Here is a 20,359-nt window from a genome sequence, read left to right on the forward strand (position 1 = left end):
ACGCTACACCACCACACCACGCCATCACAGACCAGTCTCACCCCCTTACCACACCACGCCATCACAGACCAGTCTCACCCCCTTACCACACCGCACCATTACAGACCAGTCTCACCCCCTTACCACACCGCACCATTACAGACCAGTCTCACCCCCTTACCACACCGCACCATTACAGACCAGTCTCACTCCCTGACCACACCGCACCATTACAGACCAGTCTCACTCCCTGACCACACCACGCCATCACAGACCAGTCTCACACCCTTACCACACCGCGCCATCACAGACCAGTCTCATCCCCTTACCACACCGCACCATTACAGACCAGTCTCACCCCCTTACCACACCACACCATTACAGACCAGTCTCACACCCCTTACCACACCGCACCATTACAGACCAGTCTCACCCCCTTACCACACCGCACCATTACAGACCAGTCTCACACCCCTTACCACACCGCACCATTACAGGCCCACCATACTCCACCACATCACACCATTAATACAGTTCCGTCACTCATCACATTATACCTTGTCAAGAGCTTTTAACTTGTCCACGCAGATCTGTCGTTCCTGGATGTGGAGTAGGTCAGCGGCACCACCTACACACCTACACTGGAAACCACTAAACCACTCAAACTTGGCAGTGATCGAAGTTATCTTAGACGCTGGTAACAGGGATTAAGTCGGAGGAAGTTATTAAGTTATGCTGCTTCAGTTATTTTTTAGAGTTTACAATATATAGAAAATATAATTATTGTTATCAAATTATTAATATTTTCAAACTACTACTAGACTCACAACACTACCCATGGACATCATAACACATCAACGTACCAAAGCCTTACCAATTATGTGTGTGTATTTGAGGAAACACACACACACACACACACACACACACACACACACAGCGAAGGTCAGAAGCTAACAAGAACATGAAAGGGGGGGAGTAATATATGTCATTAAAGTAGTTCTGGTACAAGTTAATATTTAGTTTTCCTCTTTTGTCGAATCTCTGTTCAACGCCAGCCAGCGGGAAGGTAGGGTTACTGATAACCTTGACTGATAAGGCCGGTGGTGGTGGTGGTGGTGGTGATATCACGGCGGTGGTGAGGATAATAATGTATTAATAATAATGAATGTTTTAATTTGCTTTGAAACATAAAAGAGGAATATTGAAAAAAAAATGATTGCAGAGATATAATGCAGCACTCAAACAACAGATTGTGATACTAAATCTAGGGAATTATTTTCAGCCTTAACTCTAGCACTGGGAGCTCAGTCTATATATACAAACAGAAGGCCCAGCCACTCACACCGCCTAGAGTCCCTAGACGGAGATGATGACTGAGTTCCCAGATTGCTCCGTCCTACTCTTTACAGTGCTCACGGCGTGTCGTCGCAGTACAGCCAGAGAGTTCATCTCATGCCCTGTGAAGGTCAGGAATGAACTAGGCCAACTGGGTGGCCCCAGGAGCCTCTTAAGGATGTTGTTATGACAGACCATGAGACGGCTCAGAGAGGCAGCCCTGTACTGCGACCACAGCGAGTTGCAGTAAAAGAGAGTAGGAGTGGCTCTTGGATAACTTGATTTCACTTCTTGGCAGTAGTAAGAGAATCTTCTCAGCAGTGTGTTTCCAATGTCTAAGTTTAGTGGTCTTCTTAATGTCATCATCAGTCATTTCCTTGTTGATGACATTGTCCAACTATGTGACTATCCGCAAATGTAAGCGTTCATCCAGTGAGCCGTTCTGATGCCAGGTAATTCACCTTCGAGAGTGCCGGTGGTTCTACCATGCACTCTGCCAGGGTGGTGTTATTTAGACAGTATCGTGTCTGGCTCCATACACCTCATGCTCGCACTCTTATAAGGTCCTGCTAAGTATCCAGTGTAGTGCCAGCAGTACATCTCATCAGCCTAACTCACTAGGTTGATTCCATGCACGTAGCAGCCAGTACATGACTTGTGTCACGGACGACTGCTGTGATACCATTTGTCTACACATCATACAGGCAGGGAGATGAGATCCCTTCCTGGCGAAAACCCTTGACAGGGCGGTGTTCTGATGAAGGGTGTGGCGGCCTCACGCGCCGCCGGCTGCGTGGCCCAAGGCAGCAGCATCTCGCAGCCCTCGTAAGGGAACACTAGGGTAACGGTGCGGGTACGGCGGGTTGGGCGGGGATGGGCAGAGGCGAGGTGAGCTAGCGCCCCGAGAACGCCACCACGTGCGGGGAGGGAGGCTTAGGGTGAGTCTTTGAACGCCCCGCCTGGAGGGAATCAATGCTGAGGCACGCCGCCCCCTTCCACCACGGCGACGGGGAGGCGGCTGCTGGGCGCTCTGTCGCCTCGTTATCCCTCTCGCTCCCTCTCTCCGTCATCCTATTGCCCATACACTTGCATCCCTTTCTCTCCTCTTCCAGCTCCCTTCCAGCCAGCCCTTCCTCCTCCACTTTTCCAGCTCTGCCATCACGTTGCCCCTCCACTACCTCACTTTCTTCACCGGTGCTATCGCCCCTGCACTTAACACTTCCCTTCCCTCCCTTCCATCTCCACTTTTCCCCTCCCTTCACCCTATTGCCTAAACATTTACATTATTATCTTTCCTCTCCTTCGCCTCATTTTCATGCTACATTTATTCGTTCATTTCCCAGCTTTATTTTATCTCCAATTTCCTCTTATGTTTCCTAACGCTTCCTACGCTTCTCCAGCCTCTTTTCTTTTTCAGGTTTGTCTTAATGTTTCACTCCACTCCGTGTGTGTGTGTGTGTGTGTGTGTGTGTGTGTGTGTGTGTGTGTGTGTGATTCCAGCGTGTGTAGGTCCCACAGGATGGGATGAGACGAGCGTTGGCTCCAAGGCGCCATGCTGTCGCCGCCAGCCTCCGCCGCTGCCGCCATCGCCACCATCACCCCACCTTTTCTCCTTTTTCACTCTTCCTTGTCTCTGTTAAATCATATTAATTTCCGTGAGGCGTGTGTGTGTGTATGTATGTATATATATATATATATATATATATATATATATAGAGAGAGAGAGAGAGAGAGAGAGAGAGAGAGAGAGAGAGAATAAAGAATCTATTCCAAATCAATAGATGGTTAAGTAAGTTCGTTGGAGGTGAGAGGTCATGAGCTAAAATATAATAAGTCAGGCTGCGTGGTGAACGGTCTCAAATCAGTCTCACAGAGTAATCACCGATTTAACATAGTCATCCTAGGGATAACCCCATGATGACAATTATTACTGAGGGCATCAGTTTGCCTCTATAAGTCACTATTTAGCGGTCATGTCTCACAGTCATAAAGTAAGACAGGGAGCAAGAGCGACTGGAAGAAGTCTCTGTCATTACGCACACCGGTTATCGACAACACCATGTAGCTTTTTTAAGGCTGCTGAGCGAGTCTAAAACAACGTGGGGCAAGCCAGTCCGCTGGAAGACTTCTAGGCGTGCCCAGCCGTTGCTCTGCACTACAGTACCAAGCTACGAGTATATAAAATTTCCCAAGATTTTCAAGATCTCAATTTCCTCTCCACACACATGAACAGATTGTACTGTTCTGTCCAGTAAATCTTCAAACACCTGTACCTTGGTCTTGGCCCAGGAGACCTGAAGTTCCGATGGTTTTACCTTCTTATGCAGTGTCTCGAGAGGCATCACCAACAAATCTTCGCCCTGGGAAAACGCTCCGTACCGTACCGGGCTGGGATGGGTGGAATGGCTAAACTGCCCAGCGTTGGGCTGGCAGTAACTCGTGAAACTGAGTCTTAAGCATCATCGAGTGGGGTGGGGGCTCGTGCAAGACACTCGAGGCAGCAGGCTGAGCCAACCCCTGGTCGGCCGCCCTCTCTAAAGATAAAATTTAATATGGTTAACTGCAGCCTTTCAGACATGGACTTGTCCGGAGGGACGAACGCCCACAAGGAATACCAGAGAGCTTGGAGGCGGCAATTCCGTGCATGGCGGTGGATTGGTTCCTCTTGTAGAGCGGCGCATCCACACTCTTGTAAATTGGCATTCCCTTAAACCGTGATTGCCTGCTGTTTCTGGGACCCAAATTGTTACAAATTTTTCGCAGTACTAGTGGCGAATTTTTAAAAGCATTCTTGGTGTATTACACCGTTCAGAAATGCAAACACTTGCTTCATTGCGTGCTTTTCGTTTTATTTGGTACAAATCTCGGCATTTTAACAACGGGAGTTTGAATTCCATTTCGTAACCGTGTCTTTGTTGTCAGAGGGTGGAGGCTTTACTTGGGGAACTTTAGACATTGTCACTAACACGGCCCACGGCCCACCTTTCCTTGTGGCAGTCTCCCTCTTAGCATTACCATAACAGCTCTGGCGTAAATAATGATGAAGAAATGTCGAGTCTGTTACCTGCAGGGCTGCAGCAGCCGTTGCCCGGCAGCTTCCAATCTGGTCATGTGCTCCTGGCACCCAGCAGCGAATCACTATCGGAGAATGCCATGGCATGGACAAGAGCGGGCCGTTGCGGCGGGATGGGAGTGCCTGGCGAGGCGCAGCAGGCCTTGGACTGTGAGGCGAGAATGTATTTGCATTTAGGCGACCGTTAGGATCGTCTTGGCGGCGGGCTGCCAGAGGCCATAGTACGCCAAGAATGTGTTTCCCAACATCAACCTCGAGCTATGTTTCTTAGCAACATGACCGTGATGCAGGGGAATGAGGCAGGGCCGAAGTAGTGAGTGGCTGCCCGCTAGGAATGCTACTTATGGCGCCTTGTCACTCTTTTGTGCACGGCCGCTTTCCACCTCAGCTTGTAGTGTGCATCGTTATGCGTCAAGCCATTAAGCCTTTTTAAAGTTTTTTTTATCACTTCGAGACCACAGGTATGTGAGTAAAGATTCAGATTATTGAGGTCTTTCATGTCGTTGAAGGATGAAGTAAATGGGAAACTGCGACTGAAAGCCTCAATAAACAGTAATAAGGTTTATTTTCTCCAAGATTGTGAGCTGCAACCTTGTCGCCCAAGGCAGTGATGTGTGTGTGTGTGGTGATGTGCTGTGGCGCCCCGAGGAGGCAGCTCATGGGTGTCATGGTGGTGTTTCGGGGCGAGGATATTAATTGTGCTTGGCAGAGGTGTGATCGGAGCACATTCCGCCGCATTATTTATTGCTCATGCTGCAGCGTCACGGGGCCGCCATTATACATATATATATATACGAGGTGATTCATTACACTCGAGATTATAAAAGACGCTCATGTGCGACTGAATTAACTTCCCGCTGTTTATTTGAGAACGAGGAAACTTCAGGCGCACCGAGAGAGAGAGAGAGAGAGAGAGAGAGAGAGAGAGAGAGAGAGAGAGAGAGAGAGAGAGAGAGAGAGAGAGAGAGAGAGAGAGAGAGAGAGAGAGAGAGAGAGAGAGAGAGAGAGATTACAAAAAGGAAAAGACAGGTAAAATCGTTCAACACATAAAAGGAAACTTGTATAAAACCGGAAGCAAATAAGGAGACACAGAAACCCATTTAAAGGAAACAAAACGAGAAAAAGCCATTGGATAAGTGAAAAAAATGGCACAAAGGCGATAATCTGCTGGCGGAAAACTAGCAGGTAAAGAAGTTAAGCAGAGGTGTGCGTTTCCACTCCTCCGTGTATTGGTAGGTTTTGCTGGTGCTCGAGAATGTGTTATCAGCTGTCCATTTTTTGTTTGTTTGTTTGTGGCGTGACTTTCGCGGCTCTCCCTTCCCTCCCTTCCCCTGGCGCCCCCTCCTCCGCGTTGGGATGGAGGGAAGAGGAAGTAAGTAAATGAAGGACGCCGTGATTAGGCAAGAAGCCAAAATGAACTGAAAATAACCGCCTGCCGTCACTGACATGACACACACACACACACACACACACACCAAAATGTAATACATTGCCATCATATTTTTGCTAACACACACACACACACACACACACACACACACACACACACACACACACACACACACACACACACACACACACACACACTCGCCCGGTAGCTCAGTAGTTAGAGCGTCTGCCTCACAACCAGAAGGACCGGGGATCGATTCCCCGACCGGGGAATTTTGGGTTAATCTTCTTTCACGTGTAGCCCCTGTTCACCTAGCAGTGAGTAGGTACGCGACGTAAGGCAAGGAGTTGTGACCTCGTTGTCGCGGTGTGTTGTGTGTGAGTGGTCTCAGTCCTCCCCAAAGATCGGTCATTGAGCTCCGAGTTCCTTCCGTGGGGGAACGGCTGGCTGTCTCGAGATAGACCCGCAGCAGACCAAAAGGTGAATTACACACACACACGAGCCATACTTATCGGCCAGTTTGTCTCGTGGAGCCTCTTATCTTATCCCTATCACACCGTTCCCAATGGGCCGAGATAGCGCTGGAGTCCATGGCTGATGAGGGGCGCCGGGAGGGGACGCTCGTTTGAAACACTTGTATTTCCTCGGCATGGTTATACCTGTAATGCTGCCTAGAGCTGAACTTTGTTATATTTGATCCACGCGTATGTCATGCAGTTCACCTTTGTGTTTGTCGGGGCTACTAAAGTGCAATGCATTTTGCTATTTTAGACAGTATTGTGCTTGGCATGGTAATTAGGTCCTGCAGGACATCCTCTGAAGGTGCCAATAGTAACGTCATCAACATAACTTAGTTAGGTGATACGCTTATCGTTTAAGTGGCAACAAGTACCTTTATCAGAAAGGGTGGTGTTAAGGACAAAGAATCGCGAGAGAAAAATATATATATATATATATATATATATATATATATATATATATATATATATATATATATATATATATATATATATATATATATATATATATATATATATATATATATATATATATATATATATATATATATATATCTATATATATATATATATAAGGGAAATAAATGTTCCATTCGGATATATCCTGAAAAGTCTGTCACCAGCAAATTCTATCAGTCGATCAAAAGTTACGTCTACTGTTTTATGATATAATTTGACAAGAGCAACGCATCATCGGTCTGTTTGCACCAGCGTGATCCTCAGTGGGTTAGTTACAACTTCGTCTCAGTGAAATATGCACATACATGAAAATTGACCACAGAATCGCCCGATGAAACACAAGGAAGTGTTTTCCATCATTTTGTCACGAGCAATCTCATCAGTCACCACCCACGTCACAGTTCTAGCCTGTTGAGGGAGTGAGAAAGATCATACTAATCTTAAGTACGATATCATAATATAACCATATTTTCCCAAAGGTAGACCATGCTACATCAGCCAGTCTGTTCATTACAATCAGCTGAATTATAACAACTATAGAGTTTTGTTTCGTCCCCAGACTTGCTCACAACTACCGGAGTCTCACGATTTTGGAGGCTGATAACTCCAGATTTTTTACTAATTTGTCAAATCATCTATTTCATGAGTTATGTCATCACATTCATCACCCATACACTGTGTTTGTTAAAAAAAAGATCGTTAACTAGTACAGTATTGTTATCGTCACCACCACCATCGATATCATCATTCTTATTATTTATTTTTTCTTCCTCTTCCTCTTTTAATTTCCTGCTCCTCCTCCTCCTCCTTCTTCTTCCTCTTCATCTTCTTATTATCATTACTATTATTTTTTTTATAACAATCAATAATGTGTTGTGTATAAACATGGAGCATACTCGTAGTTAATCGACATAGGAAAAGATCAGTGGTCAGTTTAGTCAGTGACTACTCTGTGTGTGTGTGTGTGTGTGTGTGTGTGTGTGTGTGTGTGTGTGTGTGTGTGTGTGTGTGTTACAGCAAGGGAGGTAGCTCAAGTGTTAATAACGAAAACAAAAATGTCCGCTAGACGCTGCTCCGACAAAAGAAAAAAGAACGAGAGACTAGAAGAGAGGTCAATTTTGGGTGGACAGGAGTTCAACTCTTAGCCAGGAGAAAATACAAACCTGTGTGTGTGTGTGTGTGTGTGTGTGTGTGTGTGTGTGTGTGTGTGTAGGGCAGCGGTTCCCAACGAGGGGTTCATGTAAGAATTTCTAGGGGTTCGTAGTCTGCTTGGTTTTCTGTTTTCACATAAATACGCCTACAGTTTAATCAGCTTAACAATGCAAGGCATTTAACATGAATGTATTCGTTTTTTGTTTAAAAAAAAGTCATATATTAATTTAGCTGGCCTTAACCTATTGTGTTGTAGGGGTCCACAGGTGAAAAAAGTAACTGGAAACGGGGGAACGGGACAAAAAAGGTTGGGAACCACTGGTCTAAGTTGATAGCTTAGTCATAAATTGAATTAACCAGTAGGCCTATTATTTTCCTGTGTCGATGAAATCAAACCAGTATGCATCACATTTATACTTTTTTTTTTTTTTTTTTTTTTTTTTTTTAGAAAGCTTTATAGAATGGGAGTTATTTTTTTTTAGAAGTCTTTATCAGCAGAAGCAACATCACACTACTGAGGCTCAGTAAAGGAGTATTGTATTGCCCAAATATAATGCTGACGCGTTTGGAAGCTGCCCAGACATGGAGGTTGTCGAGGGACAAAGAAAACAGTTGCTCCTGTAAAAAAAAAAAACTAAGATGTCCCTATGCCCTACGCCTCCGTGGTCTAGTGGTCAGCGTGCCTGGCTACTACTCTGCGGGCCCGGGTTCGAATCCCGGCCCGGGCAGTCGGCGTACAGCTCACCCAGCTGTTCATCCTCCCTTTCAGGCTGGTCGATAAATGGGGACCTGGGGAAACCCGGGGAAGGTAAACTGTGGTAACCCAGATGTCACACTGGTCCTGTCTGTGTCCCGGGGTAATGGGCTCCCTACCACCACAGGCTCAAGGGCCAATGCGACGGAGATGAGCACCGAGGCCACGTGCTGCTACAGCGTATGCCCCCAACTTTACCTTTATGCCCAAGACTCAAACTTATCTCTATATTTTCCATCTTATTAATACAAGAGTTAACAAGTATATTCATTTTATCATCCCTAAATGATTTTGTTTTTTCCTTTATACATTATACATGCAAGCATTACACCATGCCACCATACCAACACCATGCTCAACTCTGCCGGTCATTGCTCGCTGCAGAAAGTATCAGTGAAGTGGACAACCCGCCCATCACTTTCTACCATCAATGGATGAGGTTCACACTCGTTAATCTTTCCATCTCCCACTCGTGTCTTGAGGAGAGCCTCGTCCTTCGACCACTCGTCGCATGCACGGCAACAGCAAACGCTTATATCGACCCAGCAACGGCAGCTTCACTGTGTCATAATGCTCACGAGCGGGAGCAAGCCGTCAGAGTTATCTTTACTTACTATATATATTTATATATAGATATAGATATATATATATATATATATATATATATATATATATATATATATATATATATATATATATATATATATATATATATATATCATTTATGAAATAAATATATTACCCTAAATATAGCTCTAATTCGGAAAGAGTTAAAGCAAATATTACCTCTTCCTTTTGATTGAACGAAGTCTCTTTCATTCACACACACACACACACACACACACACACACACACACACTAACACTAACACTAACACTAACACGCAAACACGCAAACAGAGGAGCGCGCTCGCGCGCGTCTTGGGTGAGACCCTATCACTCTATGAAAGCAGTGTCTGTGCCTCTTAACCGGGGTCACATAGTGAAGGAAGAAAGGCCAAGAGTATAAGCATTTAGTTTATGTTTTAGTAGTAGTAGTGGTAGAAGTAGTAGTAGTAGTGGTGGTGGTAGTAGTAGTGGTGGTAGTAGTAGTAGTAGTAATAGTAGTAGTAGTGGTAGTAGTAGTAGTAGTAGTAGTAGTGGTGGTGGTGGTGGTTGTAGTAGTAGTAGTAGTAGTAGTAGTAGTAGTAGTAGTAGTAGTTGTAGTTGTAGTAATAGTTGTAGTAGTAGTAGTAGTAATAATAGTAGTAGTAATAGTGAAAAAATAATAATGATGATAATAATTATAATAATAATAATAATAATAATAATAATAATAATAATAATAATAATAATACAAAAAATATTATTAATATTTTTTTATTTATTATCATCATCATTGTTATATCAATAGCAGCAAAATTGAGCCGGTTCTTTGTGCCGGATTCGTGGGGCAGACTTCCGCTTCACAAACTATTTTCCCTCCTCTGCGCTTTGTGAGGCGCAGAAAAGCCAACTCCACATATGACCCACGAGCTCGAAAATACTTTGTGTGTGTGTGTGTGTGTGTGTGTGTGTGTGTGTGTGTGTGTGTGTTTATGGTTGTGGGTGTTGGTGTGTTTTTCTCGGCCTGAACAAACCAGAAGCGTGGAAGCCAAGACGGTGTTTAGGTGACAAGGGGAGCCGTCGTGAACGAGGTGAGCCACGTTGGCTGGGCGGGCGGCAGCGTGTGCCTCTGGGGAGCTTGGCGCCAGTGGTTGTGTGGCGTTTACCGGGGACGTGTGGTGGGTTAGTGTGTGGCGGACGATCCTCCTGACTTCCATGCACGTGGTAACTGGCGGCCCCGTGGAGCCCTCCGGTGAGCCTCGGCTGCTGTCGTGAGCGTGACGAGTAAAAGGAGTGTTGCAAGTGTGGGTTGTAGGGGTGGTGGCAAGGCGGCGGCTGGTGCCATGTCCTCCACTGTCGGCGGCCGGCCCTGGCACTCGCCCCGCCGAACGTGGTGCCGGCGCGGGGCACCAATGCTCGCCCTTTGCCCTCCCCGCCAGGTGACGCTGAGAACACTTTCATTTTGATAATGTTGACGCTGAATCAATAGAGTTAACCGAACAATACTGACAGTACTGTGGGTGATGCCCTCTCTTGCCGTGCTGCTTCGGTATTGGTATCATAGTGCCTACGTCTGGATCGCCTCACGGTGGTGTGCGCATCCGTGCGTGCGTATGGTTGGCGGAGTGGGTGGTGGAGATGGCTACAGGTATATTGCTGCCTCTGGTGAATGGGGTGTGGGTGGCCGGCTGTTAGGGGTAGAGCAACTCTGATATCCGGAGCGTAGAAGGTTTGGCCGGATCGCGCCGTCTGCACTTAACAAATTTTTGGGTGTATTAAAATATATATGGTTAAAACTTGCGTGATGTGCCTAGAGGCATCTGTTTGTGCGGATTCACAGTACAGTATTACATTCTGCCTGTGGTAATCGGCGATGAGTGTGAGTAGTGTCAGGAGGAGGGGATGGGGAATATTTAAAGAAGATTTGTGGTGGTGGAGAGGAGCCAAAAGGAATAAGGGAGGGAAGGTGAAAATGGTGTCCTCCTATCCTCGAGGGGGGAGGAGGGGGGACTTGCAAGGCAAGCTTCTCGGGGTGTTAAAGTGACGCATTATTCCCCTACTCACGTTCCCTTCTAATTATGTTGGTTTGCGCCGTTTCCATCCTTCCGTTCCCTTCACATTAGCATCGAGCCAACATGTATGGAGACACTGCGAGGGCGGCGGTGGGACGAGGGCGGGGGCGGGAAACAGAGGCTTGGCACTGACCCAAAATTATCTCCTCGTGGCACGATATTTGCCCTAGCCAGCCAGCACCCCTTTACATCATCCTCCTCCCTCCCCCGGCCGCTCTCTCTCTCTCTCTCTCTCTCTCTCTCTCACACACACACACACACACACACACACACACACAGGTGTGTGTGTCTGTGTGTGTGTCTTCAAGCTCCCCTCGATTGGCGGAATACCCACATACTACTATGAATTCTGTCTCTGATGGTGAGTGCATCAGAGAGCACCGGAGGGCGGCATGAGTCTGAGAGGGCGTCACTTGAAAAATCCTGCCTGCACCACCAACGGGCTGAGGGACATTCAGTAACAGCCCCCTAAAACTGAAGTGTAAAGAGACAACAATAACCTTAGCCTCAAACAAATAAACAAAAAAACAAACAAACAAAAAAAGCTTGAGGGCGCCATATGCAAACGTATTTTTTTTTATAAATTCTCAAAGTTCCCGAGAATTCCCAAAATTCCCATGGAAAGTTTCCCAGTTAAAAATTACCCGTGAATTTTACAACCCTGGGACCGTGGATCGGTTTGTGTTTATTGATGAGGATGTGAATGAAGTGCAGTGCCATGTGAGGGATGCCATCATTGTTTCCCATCTACAGAGTGCTTCACACACACACACACACACACACACACACACACACTTAGAGGAGGACCGAGGATGGACGTTCCCTTACCCCTTTCTTGGTCTGCTTCCATAAGATGATGTAATAATGATCCATCCTGCGGAGGTGCCTTTGTCCTGATGGTTCGTTTTCAACACTTTATATCCATTACTGAATTGCATGCGCTTAAATATGTAGCTTTGATGTATTATTTTGATCTTTTCAAGTTTGTCAATGTTGCGATGTTGCTGCTCATGCCTCCATATTTATCGCTCATTATTGTTGCTCCCATTATCTTTTACGGCAAAGGAGACTGACCAACGCCTACAGAACTTTAAAATAAATAAACTAAACTTGCCCGCATCACGCTGTCCCAATTAGGAGAGATAGAGGAGGCTGCCGAAAAAATTATCAAGTTACATTTGTCTGTCATTATGTTGTAGGAGTATTATCGTTTCCCGTGCTCATGTTCAGCTGCTGTTGTTGTTGTTGTTGTTCCCGACCTTAATCCCCACTTGTCTGTGAAGGCGGGTGGGACTGCTTCGGGGACACCAGCCTCGTATTGATTTATGTAAATGTTGGAGAAGCTGGGAGATGGAGGTGATGGTGTGTGGGTGGTGGTGGGCTCGGAGGAAGCATAGGGAAGATGGTGGTGACGGTGTGGTGGTGGTCGGCTCGGAGGAAGTATGAGAAGACGGTGGTGATGTGTTGGTGGCGGGCGCCGAGGAAGTAAAGGGGAGATGAAGGTGATGGTTAGTTGGTGGGGGCCCGTCGCTGGTACACGGTAGAGCCACAAATTTGGCCCGTCGCTGGTACACGGTAGAGCCACAAATTTGACCCGTCGCTGGTACACGGTAGAGCCACAAATTTGGCCCGTCGCTGGTACACGGTAGAGCCACAAATTTGGCCCGTCGCTGGTACACGGTAGAGCCACAAATTTGGCCCGTCGCTGCTACCGGGTTAATACATGGCGATAATAGTGATGGTGTTCCAAACTGGGGACGAGCAGGAAGAGTAGGGGGAGGGGGATGAATAAGCTGAGAGAAGCCAGTGATGGTGTCTTTAGGAGGCAGGAAAGGGGCATACACAAACTTTCCTTCATGCTGAGAAGAGAGAAGCGGGAAGAAGGGAATGACGTGCCGGGAAACCACCAGCACATAACGTTTTCATTCTGTTTCTTCCTATCCTTTGAGCCACGCCGTTTCGATCTGTTTCATTCTTTCTAGCATCACTCAGCACTCCACATTTTGTTTAGTTGTTTTTCGTTGCAAGAAAAAAAAATGCGAAATATATCGAGTTTTCTTTTCCATTCACCAATTATTTTGTAACGCTTCCTCCCCCCCCCCCTTTTTTTTTTTCCTTTTTTTTCATACATATATTTGAGAGCCTTATGAGTCCTATACACATTGACATCCCGTGGAAGTATCTTGCTCGTTCATGAGTCACCTTAAATAGCAAGCCTCTTTAGGAGCGATGTGAGTCGGAGAGGAGAGAGGGCTGAAATAACGCTGGATTGTGAATAAGGCTGAACGGGTTGGGTGGGGGGAAGAGTGGCTGCTGGTCTAGTGGGGGAGGGTATGCATGAAGGAATTGGTTGTATATTTTGCTCCTTTCTACTCCATAAAACTGTCTTGACGTTTTCGTCGGTGGTGTCCTTTCTGCAGCGTAGCCCGGCGGTGGTAACGAGGCGTGGGTGGCAGTGAGGGGGCGGTGCGTGCTTGTTACTTGACCTCAAAGTGACACTGGCCGCGCCCTGCCTATAAATGAGTGACTCTGAATGTGTCTTGCAATTTTCGTAAAGAGTTAGTTTCTTAATGTAACAGCAATTTTTTACAGCTATTTCTTTTATCTGTCAGGAGAAATCCGTAAATAAAAGGTTGCATTTGAAGAAGAAAAACAAGAAACACGTTGGCATATTTATTGTAACCTAGTCTTTATTTTACGAAACTGACGACATAAACAAGTGTAGAGTGAGTCTAGAGACCGATACTCTAGAGACGCCTTCCTCTTGCTATCGGTGCCGAGTAGCGACGGCGAGGTGGTGTAGTGCAAGGCGATGCTGTCCGTGAGCCAGGGCGACCTTCTGCTAGGGGACGTGCTCGACATGGATGTGGACCAGCAGCAGGGGCAGCAGGAGCATGAGGTCCTGCAGCAGCACGACGACGGCAAAACTGAGGAGCAGGCTCAGTCCCCAGGTTAGTCCATCTCTCATCCCAAACCATAACTTTTCTCGTCTTATTCCTTCCTTTGCATCTGGCGCCGTTGCCCCTCCATTGGTGGTACTGTTGTTCCTGTTAACGTTGTCGGTAGTTGCGCGATGAAACTTGCTGCTGTTGCTATTATTGCTATACTTGCTGCTGTTGCTGGTGCCCGTGTCGGTACATATGCTAATGTTGATACAAGTGCTACTGCTGTTGCTATTGCCACTGCTGCCGATGCTGCCGTCATCGTACCGCCGCTGTTCCTGTTGCTGGTTCTTTTAAAGTATATTTCACCTTTCTCGTCATCGTCTTTGGCCGCAAAGAAGTCGTTAAGGAAAGTCAGCATGGGCCGTGTGACCATTGCCTCCAGCTTACATCGAGAGAACACGCATCGCACTCGCCACATATTTTCCTCATGCGCTGTGCTTGTGGAGAGGCATGACTGTTTCGTCAACACTCGTGTGTGTGTGTGTGTGTGTGTGTGTGTGTCATTCAGAATGATCTGATGACACGTGGACTCTATATCATATATATATATATATATATATATATATATATATATATATATATATATATAGAGAGTATGTGTGTGTGTGTGTGTGTGTGTGTGTGTGAGAGAGAGAGAGAGAGAGAGAGAGAGAGAGAGAGAGAGAGAGAGTGTGTGTGTGTGTGTGTCTATATATATATATATATATATATATATATATATATATATATATATATATATATATATATATATATATATATATATCTGAGCGCGCTTAGCAGGGCACTCGTTTGTGGGGAGGGCGGGCGCTCCTGGTGGTGTGTCAGTGTTATGACAGGCGGGCGTGAGGCTGGGCCTGGAAGCATGTGTGGCCACCTGTTGCAGGGGTCCCATGCACGCATGCACACACGCCAAGTCATCATTCCCGGTTCTCGCCCTTCCCCTTCTCGGCGCATCGCGGGCTGTGAAGCTGCAAGGCAATCGGGAATGGTGTGCCATTTATTATGTAAACTAAAAAAAAGAAACATAGTAATGGTGTTCATGAGATCCTAATTGTATTTTCTTTGTATTGCAGGTGAGCGAGTCTTGTCAACAAGGATCCCTGAACAGCGTAAGTACACCTGTGTCAGAGTGAGCACGTTACACTTTCATCTGTGCCATATGTTGACTTCGTCTACAACCCATATATATATATATATATATATATATATATATATATATATATATATATATATATATATATATATATATATATATATATATATATATATATATATATATATATATATATATAAATACACACACACACACACACACACACACACACACACACACACACACACACACACACACACACACACCTCCTCCTTTTCCTCTCATGTCCCTTTGTGGCTTCACTTCTGTACCATCCATCCTTCTCCTTCCTCCCTTTTTCCCCGCGCATTTTTGTTTCCGGGGGCTGAAGTGCTGGGCGGGTTGGTGTGGGAAGGAGGGGTGAACATGGGAGGGGTGATCGAGGTGTATGAGATGTATGAACGAGATAATGTGCGCCTCATCACATACCTTATTGAAAACAACTATAATAAGACAATGTTCAAGGTCTCAGTAATGTTCACTAATTTGTCCTAAATATGTTTATTTCTCTACTTTCCCAAGTGTTTTGCTTCCCGTCATTATTTGTTGTCCTATAACCTGACTGGTAAATATTTGTTTTCTTCATCTTCAGACCTACTTTCATACACTCTTTAGTTCATCGATAATTCTTTGTTTTCTCAGAATCACTTGCAAGACTGTCATTTGCGAATCTAAGGTTGATAAAGCATTCGCCGTCTGTCTTGATTTCTGTCATTCCTCTCAGATTCCTCAAACACTTATCTCCTTCTTAATTGGAATTTTGGATATATTTTTGTGGAGTCTGATGATTGCTTTCTCTCTCTCTCTCTCTCTCTCTCTCTCTCTCTCTCTCTCTCTCTCTCTCTCTCTCTCTCTCTCTCTCTCTCTCTCTCTCTCTCTCTGTATACACACACACACACACACACACACACACACACACACAGTTTATGCCTTGCTCCCTGAGTGCCAGCGTGACTGCTTTGATTTAAGTCAAATGTTTTCTCATAATTAATGGGAATCATACATAGTGGTGTATTGTACTCCTGAATTTATTACGTCACTTTGGTTCATGACGTGAATGTGGCCAGTTGTTGACTATCCATTACGAAATCAAACGTGTTCTCTTGGCTGGTGGTTTAAGTCTAATGTTGTAATTATTCTTTTAGTAATGATCTATCAAGAGTTTGTTGGTTACATGGAGCGGCTTTGGCTGAGAGTTTAATTGATGTAGGTCGCCTTTTTCGTGAATTAGTGTAATCCTGGCATTTTCTAGGCTCTCGGGCAGTGGCTCCCATCCTTTTCTATGTCCCAAACCCCCAGGGAATATTTGATTGATGTTCCGTGCCCCAGCAAAAGGAATATTACAGTTGAAGATAGAAAAGACCGAGTTTTATTTATTAACCACCAAAAAATATATATACAGTATTGCGGGTGAACAAATATACCTTACAAAACATGCTTTCAACCCAGCGAAAAATGCATCAGAATTACACGATTAGATTCTGATTTATTCATGAAAAAATGTTGAGTAATATCAGTCCACACAAGGCACCATTTCCCCCCCCCCAAAGTAGGGGATATAAAGTAACCCATTGGCTCACCCCCTGAAATTCCATCATGCATCCCCTGCACTTCCTGATTTACATCCAACTCGCGCCCTTTACTCCCTCCCCTACGTTTTGTTTTCCGATGTTCCATACTGTTTTTTTTAATTCTCGTCCACCCGTTCCACTCCACATCTATCCCCTACGTTCTTTTTTCCTATCTCCCACATCGGGCCAGTCTTACAGTCCAGTACAGCACGTTTGTAAGCTCCCCAACCAAACATTAAACACGACGAAAATTCCTTGTATAATGTTTTTTTTTCTTCTTTACAGCAGAGTAGTCAGTTCAAGGGTTTAAAAAAAGGTAACAAATGTGAAGAAAAAAAACACTATACAAGGAATTTTCGTCGTTTTTTGTGTTTGGTTGGGGAGCTTACAAATGTGCTGTACTGGACTGTAAGACTGGCCCATCGTCTCTCGTGATCCTTTTCCCTCACCCCCGCCCGCCACTCCACAGCCTCCCCCACCATAATTCTTGTCCTTCTCCCACAGGGTCTCATTATTTTTATTCGGCCACCCGCTTTGAGATTTAATTTTTCCCCCCTATGGTCTTTCCTGCTAATCCTACCCTGTCTCCTTTTTCTTTACCTTCACCGACTCGCATCTGCTGCACATCCTTCTTGTACGTTCCTTACTCCTATCTTCAACACTTCCGCTCCTCTTCCTCTTCCTTGGCATAGACTCTTCTTCATGTCTATCTTATCATTATGTACAGTCTCCTACTCACCTAACCACCGTTCTGACACATTATCGTCGTCCCGTTGGCCTAAGTCGGTACCGCTGTATTATTATAGGGGAAAAAGTATTGGGGTGAACAGAACTCTGACTTAACGATGGAGCCTGATGGAGGTGTGTGTGTGTGTGTGTGTGTGTGTGTGTGTGTGTGTGTGTGTGTGTGTGTGTGTGTGTGTGTGTGCGGACGCTTGCTAGCTTGCTTGATTTTGTTGTATAGACGTTGAGTTTGTGAATAGCTGAATCAAGCAATACGTATGATCATTTTTAGAGAGAGAGAGAGAGAGAGAGAGAGAGAGAGAGAGATTAAAAGCTATTACAAACAAACAACTTATTCGGCGTCTTTCCGTGTAGGAGGTAAGTTGTTGAGTGTGTTAGTTTTCCGTGCGTTCGTATGTGAGTTACAGGAAGTCACTTAAGGTTTTCTAAGGGGCGTGTAAACAGGGCAAAAGTAAAACGAGACTCCGGTGGGGCAGCGCCGTGAAGACGTACAGGGCGGCGCCAAGCGTGGCCGGCCGGTGTGCGATGGTCGGGGACATGGAGGTATTAGGACGATAGGACGGTAATTTTGCTGGCTTTTGGGGGCTGCTACTGCCAGTTACGCAGCAAGGAAAGCTCTCTACTGGTACCGCCTCTTGTATGAAAATCAATATATTTTTCTGTTTCCAGTAGGTCTGCATTTCCCAAGCTTACAGCCATATAGCGGGCTTTTAAATCTCCCTTTGCCAAATTTCCGGTTTCCATGTGGTAGTCCAAGTGCATTACCGAGGTTCATCTGTCATCCCATCCTTTAAATTCACATATACCTTTGTTTAAAAAACAGGCATTTCACTGAATGGATTTCGTCAATTATAATTATCAATAGAGGGAAAAAGTGACTCTTTCATGGATCTGGTATATCCATATATTCCATGAGTATCTGCTATAATATTTTACTGTTTCTCTTGGCATTCGTATTACAACCAACATAAAACTTAGTCTGGTTCATTACCTTTTTATATTTTTTAATTTACCAGTACTCTGGTAGTCTTAGTTTTCTTTAAAAAAAAAATCACATCAATCTGAAAACAATACCAGCATTCGCTAACGCGGCTGTAATATAGTAATGAACGTCTCGTGTACAGCACTTAGGCGACCCGTGTGCTAATAATTGGCCGTAGTCTGACCACTCGATAAACTTGTGATCGCCAGCCAGTACCTTACCCGACCGAACTTGGAGCTCAGGAGTGACTGATCTCTGGGTACAGCTGAAGCCTCACACCCCCACACACCCGGGAGGTGGGACACCCGGTACTCATTCACTGCTGGGTGGACAGAGGGCACAGCTTGTCGGAAACTGCCTTTCCACTCCCCGGGAATCAAACCCGGGACCTTGTGGTTGTGAGACGAGCGCGCTAATCACTGCACTGCAGAGCTCACACACGTGTGTGTGTGTGTGTGTGTGTGTGTGTGTGTGTGTGTGTGTGTGTGTGTGTGTGTGTGTGTGTGTGTGTGTTATGCTTCGCCATTCCTAAACTGTCATCCTCCTTTCACTTCTCTTTGCACAGTCAGACCATCAACAACCTGCCCTGCCTCCATCTCGTCTGTCCCTACGCCATTCTCCTCCACTTTCACTTTCCAGTTTCACCGTTGCCTTGACTTATTTACCACATTTGTAACTTCGCTCCTTGATTACATTCGTGTGTGTGCTGGACTGAACTTGTGACGTGTTTCATTCCCTCCTCCTTCCTTTTCTCCCTGTCACCCCCATCCATACCTGGCAGCCTTGAGGCGAGCCACACCATCAGCAGCATTACACCAAACGGTTGAGGGCGCACGCTACCACCTAACAAGATCGGGTCACAAAGACTCGCTCACCTCACAATCGCAAATAAGTTATAGCAAGAGCAGGGGTGCCGGGAGAGGGGAGGTGGGGGCATGCAGAGAGGAGAGGGGGGGAGGGGATGCTGATTCGAAAGCTGTACTGTGATTTCACTATTTTCCTAGTCTCTCTCTCTCTCTCTCTCTCTCTCTCTCTCTCTCTCTCTCTCTCTCTCTCTCTCTCTCTCTCTCTCTCTCTCTCTCTCTCTCTCTCTCTCTCGTCTTATGCACCTTTGTTGCACCATCGTTTTCGTCGTGGGTCCTTGCAATATTTTCGTCCTTGAATTATCAGGGTTTCCCATCGTTACTAAGCGTGCGTGCAGCTCAAGATTAGGGACAAGGTCAACGGGACTAGTTAGCTCTGTGACATCAAGGCTATCAAAGGATTCATTAGAGAAGATGACTGATGAGTGAGGTGTGGGTACATTAAGGTAACAGGGTACTAGAGTGTACGCCCGTACCGAAGGTAAACGACGATCATGCCTCTACCTGTAACCCCTGAAACTACTGAAACTACACCTCACCCATCCTGAGTAGTGGGGGGATTCTGGAGCTGCCCTGTGTAGGCTACTCGACCTCTTGCACTTTCCCTATGTTCTTATGTTCTTATTTCTGTGGATGAACTCGTGGCAATACTAACTTCTTCTAAACAATGCAACATACACCTAATAAGGAAGATGGTGTAGATCTATCAAAAACACTACTGTAATATATGAAGTGAGGTCATTAGGAGACTAGGAGTGTTGTATCTGGGTAGATATTTTGCGGTATGCAGGACATAGTGGGTGAAA

At 45.6% G+C, this 20,359-nt stretch overlaps 1 protein-coding gene across 7 annotated transcripts in view; it reads left to right on the forward strand.

Annotated features, from left to right (window-relative positions):
• LOC127005929 (heterogeneous nuclear ribonucleoprotein K-like) overlaps window positions 1-20,359 on the forward strand; it is a 163,981-nt gene that overhangs the window by 76,314 nt on the left and 67,308 nt on the right. For 4 of the 7 annotated variants that reach the window (XM_050875353.1, XM_050875350.1, XM_050875351.1 and 1 more), the window contains one exon: window positions 15,335-15,370. Coding sequence is in view for 3 of the 7 variants with exons in the window: in XM_050875346.1 (XP_050731303.1) it covers window positions 14,129-14,267; window positions 15,335-15,370 (175 nt within the window). In the remaining 4 variants the exon portion in view is untranslated. Of the gene's footprint in view, window positions 1-10,444; window positions 10,497-14,002; window positions 14,268-15,334; window positions 15,371-20,359 lie in introns of those variants that run through there. The other 3 variants (XM_050875348.1, XM_050875346.1, XM_050875347.1) reach the window with 3 other exon arrangements.

This window comes from Eriocheir sinensis, chromosome 31 (assembly GCF_024679095.1).
Source record: "Eriocheir sinensis breed Jianghai 21 chromosome 31, ASM2467909v1, whole genome shotgun sequence".
NCBI lineage: Eukaryota > Metazoa > Arthropoda > Malacostraca > Decapoda > Varunidae > Eriocheir > Eriocheir sinensis.